Genomic DNA, 4,543 nt, shown 5'->3' with positions numbered 1-4,543 from the left:
TGTGTTTTACTCTAGAACATAGGATGAGAGACCAGTTCTCCATTTCTGCTAGCCCTTGTCCTCTTCCCTCACAATCCCACACACAACACATGTACCAACACTCACCAGTTTAGGATTCACCATGTTACACTCTCTCATTTCCAACAAGTAGGCGTGTCCCTAGCTTAACATTCAAAAGCGCTTTGTTACACATCAGACTTTCAAGCTTCTATGCAAAATACAAAAAGAAAAGCCTCAAAGTCTTTACAGCAGCTGTCTCTAAAGCATAACAGAGAAGGTTATGCATTTGGAAGGGTATTCATTCAGTGGGCGTTTCTCGCGGCGATGATGAGGTACCAATCATCGGAAACACATCTACTGATTGAGCCTTGCAATAACACTATTTTACAGCCTAAGCAAAGATGATTCAAATCCCCTGCCTAGAAGTCCGCCTACCAGTAGATAGGTCCACCTATATGTACAAATGAGGGAGAGAGAGAGAGAGAGAGACATTTGAATCATCTTGCTTGCAATGTCAAACCTAGTTGAGAGTGGAGAACCCCGAACTGTCATATAGTTCTAAGTTCTTGCTCAGGCTCATACAAGCTGAATAACTGTCTCAGGGCAATCTAGTCTCTTCCCTGCAAGCGAGTTATATGCAAGAAATTGCGCCGGCCTAGTCAATTCTGTGAACCCTTGAAACTCCAAACCTTCATGCTCCACCCTACTTGTGCCTCTTTGTTCTGGTATGAACTCGACGTTCCAAAAGGGCTTCACCCTCATTGCCAGTAAGTTCTGACCATGTGGGGTGGCTTTGTACCCTTGCACCCACACATACTTCAAAGTTCTCAGTTTCAATATAGATCTTGCTATGCCGGCTTCCGAAAACACGCAATCGCGCATTTCCAGCCTCTCAAGATTTGGGCATCCATCAGCTAGCCAGCTAAAGCCTTCATCGGAGTGTCCAAGAAGTCCTAAGAGTATCCACCTTAGCTTCTTTCCAAGTTTTCCAATAAACTGCATGCCAGTGTTTGATAAAGCTCCCTGCTTAAGATACAGGGCAAGCCGAGTCAAGTCGCGGCACCCTTCGAGCAATGCATGCACGCCACTGTCTAGGGGGAAGTCAGGATTGGGGAACTCATCCAGAAGCAACACTAAGCGAAAATCTTTTAGCTTTGGGCACCCTTCTCCAAGAGCCTGCAGTGCTGCATTGTTGATATCAGACATGTATAGTGCTATGTACTCTAGTTTATTGCAACCTTGAGCAATTGCAAGCAGGCCCCTCTGTGTTACATACCCTTGCTGAAAATCTCTATCACCAGACTCTACACGAAGCCGCCTTAAATTCCTGCAATTCGCTCCAACAACCTCAAGCCCTTCATCACCAATGCCATTCAGCACCTGGCAAGGCATTCATTATGATACTTCCATGAAAATCCTTCACAAGCACATGTTGGATGTCCTAAGTGTGCATAGGCAAACTATGCATGAGTACGTCTGTAAAGCTGACATCCACCACAAGCATATACACACAACATACTCCAAGTATGCGCCAGTAAGAAGCAAGCACATGCAAATTCATCCCAAAAGTGTTGATTTACCTCAAGGACATCGAGGTTATTAAAGTGTTGAAGAAGCTGGCAGTGACCTTCCAAGCTAAGGCCAGCCAATTGCAAGTCTAGTTTTTTCAACCCAGGAGCCAATGGCTGTATTAAAGGGATGATGTTGGTGTCGCCATAGTCATCTCCCATGTACATGAGCCCAAGTGAGGTCAAGCCTGTCGGCAAAGACGACAAAGTTCCATTGCCCTGTCCGTAATTGCCGCTCAAGGACACACCGGCAAGTTCCCTCAGACATGTTGCTCTGCTGAGTACACCACTTAACTTGCTTAGCTCTACGTCAGACACCTTCAAAGACCTTAACAACCTGCAATTCGCAGCTATTGCATCCAGATCGGCAACGTCGATGCTGGAGAGGAACGTCGCATGGAAGTTCAGAACCTCCAAGGATGAATTGTGTAGAGCTAGTTCTTTCAGCCAATTCCCAGAGAGATCCTCTATAGAACTGTCATCTAGAAATAATACCCTTAGCTGCCTGCATGCAATATAGACATGAATGAATCCACAAATCCTTTCTCAAGCTCTTTCAATAATAAAGATCAAACCATAACGACAACAAACGCACGCATCCCAGCCATCCTAAGGTGTGGCAGACAAACTTAAAACAACAATCAGACTGGTCTAAAGCTGTAGAATTCTAGAAGAGCAAGAGCAGATGTCTACAGAAAGGTATTATTCTTTGATATAGATAATGGTTGAGCTGGGACGCATTGAAATAGACTCAAGATTTGCTGAGCACATAAGCACAGCCAGCCACTGTGCAGTCACCCACTCACCGTTTGCAGGGGCATCAGCTGCTGTGGCCACACCTTTTCGGGTGAGAGTTGCTGCTCCAGCCACCAGAAAAATCAAGCCCGGAATTCACAGCCAGTCAGCCAGCGAGGGTTTTCCTCTTGATCAACACAAAAACGCCTGCTGTGCTTATGTGCTAGTCTTCTTGGGTGACTGAAGGCAAACCTCCGAGCGGATTATGTGCTCAAATTTGCAGGCTGAACACCCACCAGGCCAGATTTCCTGACCGGCTTTATGTGCTAAAGCTCTGCGCTCAGACAGTCTGCTATTTCTTATTGATTGACCTAATTCTGTGGCTCAAAAGAGCTTTAATGTTACTTCCCAGCAGAACCCTAACAGAATGATACAAAATGGCATAAGGCACTGTAGCATACCTGCAATAATGGGTAATATATTGTAACCCAATAGTCGAGAACCCTGAACACCTATCGAGCTTCAGAACTCTAAGCCTGTTCCCACAAGCTTGAGCTAGTGTTTGCAAGTCTTCATCTGAGACAACCATTCGACGGAAGTGCAGAGAATTCAGACAGGGGCACTTGAGCGCAACCTCCTTAACCCATGGCTCAGCATAAGCACCCCAATTCTGCGGCATCAAGTTGTACATATCAGCTCTAGGCTTACCTTTAACTCTCAGAGACTGCAACTTGGTGAACCGTCCTGAGAGCCTGGAGGGGGTTGTGGTGTAGCAGAAGGCAACCGTGACCTCTTTGCGTGTGTAATTCTCCATATCATGCCACTTCCTGCAGACCAGCGACACGGTCGCCCTCGACCTAGGGCAGTCAATGAAGGAGATAATACGCTCGAGAGCCAAGTCTGGGAGGTCGATGTAACATGCCGGGTCTAGGGAATGGCAAGCCCTCTTGGAGAAAGCCATGGAGAGGCTAGCAGGGCGGGGTAGGAAGCTGGTGGTGGACATAAGAATTACGGCTCTCTGAGTCCCAATGAGAAGGTGTTGGAAGCAGATCTAGGAGGGGAATTTACAAGAGGCCATTCATTCAAGCTCCAGCACACTGGGAAAGCAGTACAATTAGCTGTTCCTGGCTTTGCCTCAGAAAGCCAGTGCGCAGAGCGTACTGCGGAGATCTGGCGATGAGGCAGAAGAGTGAGCCACGAAGCAAGAAACAAGGAGGAGGCCCTGCCATTGCAGCAGGGGCAGCAACGAGAAAGCTTCAAAAAGCAGCCCCCAGAGGCAAGGTGAGGTGAAAAGGTAAAATAAGAAGAAGAGGAGGCAGCTGGGTGCTTGGAAGGGACGGATCATGGACCCCCCTCTTCCTCTACATCATATCATCTCATCAAACAACAGCAGCAAACAGAACTCGAGCTTCTAGAGGGTCTAGTAGCAAGCTCTAGTGCAGGAAGCAGAAAGTGCTGTAGAGAAGCTTTATGCCTCGGCAAAGCTTGATCATGGCTCATCTTCACTACCGTCATCCATGGGACCTTCCGCCTGGGCCACTCTCTTTCTAACTCACTAAAACACAAGCTCTCCGCTCTCTCTCTCTCTCTCTCTCACACACACACACACACACCACCCCCAAGACCCACTTGCATTGCCCTTTCGCTTCGAGCCAACGAATCCAACGATCACCAAAATTAATTCACTGTTGCACAACCAATTCGTTCCCCTTGGCTTTTCTGCTTTTGAGGTCACAATTCAGGTAAATTTATGAGAAAAGGGAGAGAGAGAGAGAGAGCGAGATGAGAGAGAAGTTATTATTTAGAGAAGCCGGCTATACCTACACTGAAAGTGCATGATATGCGCATAATCCACAAGCAACGGCTCCCGCATGTAAATCATATCCTTGCAATCACAAAGAAAGCCTTTTTACAGAAAGGGAGATGCCAAAAGGAGAACCCACCAATGCACCATGGGCTCGTTTCAACCTCTCGAGATCCTCTCTCTCTCTCTCTCTCTCTCTCTCTCTCACACACACACACACACACACACACACAAAAACAAACATATTTAGTGTGCGATTTTACCTTTTACCGTTTTCTCTCTCTAGGTAAGCTCTGGGTCGTGAGAATCATGGATGCAGACAGAGACAGAGAGAGAGAGAGAGAGAGAGAGAGAGAGAATCTACCCCACCATCGCCATTACCCACCACATTGCGATGCCTGATGCACATGCACTGGCTCAATCTACGGCAAGGGGG

The 4,543-nt window shown here is 47.2% G+C and overlaps 1 protein-coding gene across 2 annotated transcripts; it reads right to left on the bottom strand.

Moving 5' to 3' along the window:
* Positions 1-137: 137 nt before the first annotated feature.
* On the bottom strand, positions 138-3,934 carry LOC147441722 (coronatine-insensitive protein 1-like). 2 transcript variants are annotated; one of them, XM_086483262.1, is made up of 4 exons: positions 2,765-3,934; positions 1,581-2,073; positions 1,277-1,380; positions 1,009-1,176 (listed from the first exon to the last, which is right to left on the bottom strand). In XM_086483262.1, exons 1-4 carry the CDS (start codon positions 3,304-3,306, stop codon positions 1,149-1,151), a joined length of 1,167 nt encoding a protein of 388 aa, XP_086339388.1. In that variant the 5' UTR covers positions 3,307-3,934; the 3' UTR covers positions 1,009-1,148. The 2 variants fall into 2 exon arrangements, with proteins under 2 accessions (XP_086339387.1, XP_086339388.1); XM_086483261.1 differs by having other exon boundaries at positions 138-1,380; positions 2,765-3,911.
* Between the last annotated feature and the right edge of the window lie 609 nt (positions 3,935-4,543).

This window comes from Adiantum capillus-veneris, chromosome 15 (genome assembly GCF_014529385.1).
Source record: "Adiantum capillus-veneris isolate H3 chromosome 15, ASM1452938v2, whole genome shotgun sequence".
NCBI lineage: Eukaryota > Viridiplantae > Streptophyta > Polypodiopsida > Polypodiales > Pteridaceae > Adiantum > Adiantum capillus-veneris.
The sequence above is the reverse complement of the archived record's forward strand: the minus strand, read 5'-3'. Positions and strand labels throughout refer to the sequence as shown.

What these genes read in the sequence shown, in the direction of transcription:
- LOC147441722 (XM_086483261.1), bottom strand. Translation starts at nt 3,306, where the DNA reads ATGTCCACCACCAGCTTCCTACCCCGCCCTGCTAGCCTCTCCATGGCT. An exon ending in TATATTACCCATTATTGCAG is followed by an intron (nt 2,074 to 2,764) that starts GTATGCTACAGT and finishes TATTGCATGCAG; the next exon opens with GCAGCTAAGGGTATTATTTC. An exon ending in ATAACCTCGATGTCCTTGAG is followed by an intron (nt 1,381 to 1,580) that starts GTAAATCAACAC and finishes ATGCCTTGCCAG; the next exon opens with GTGCTGAATGGCATTGGTGA.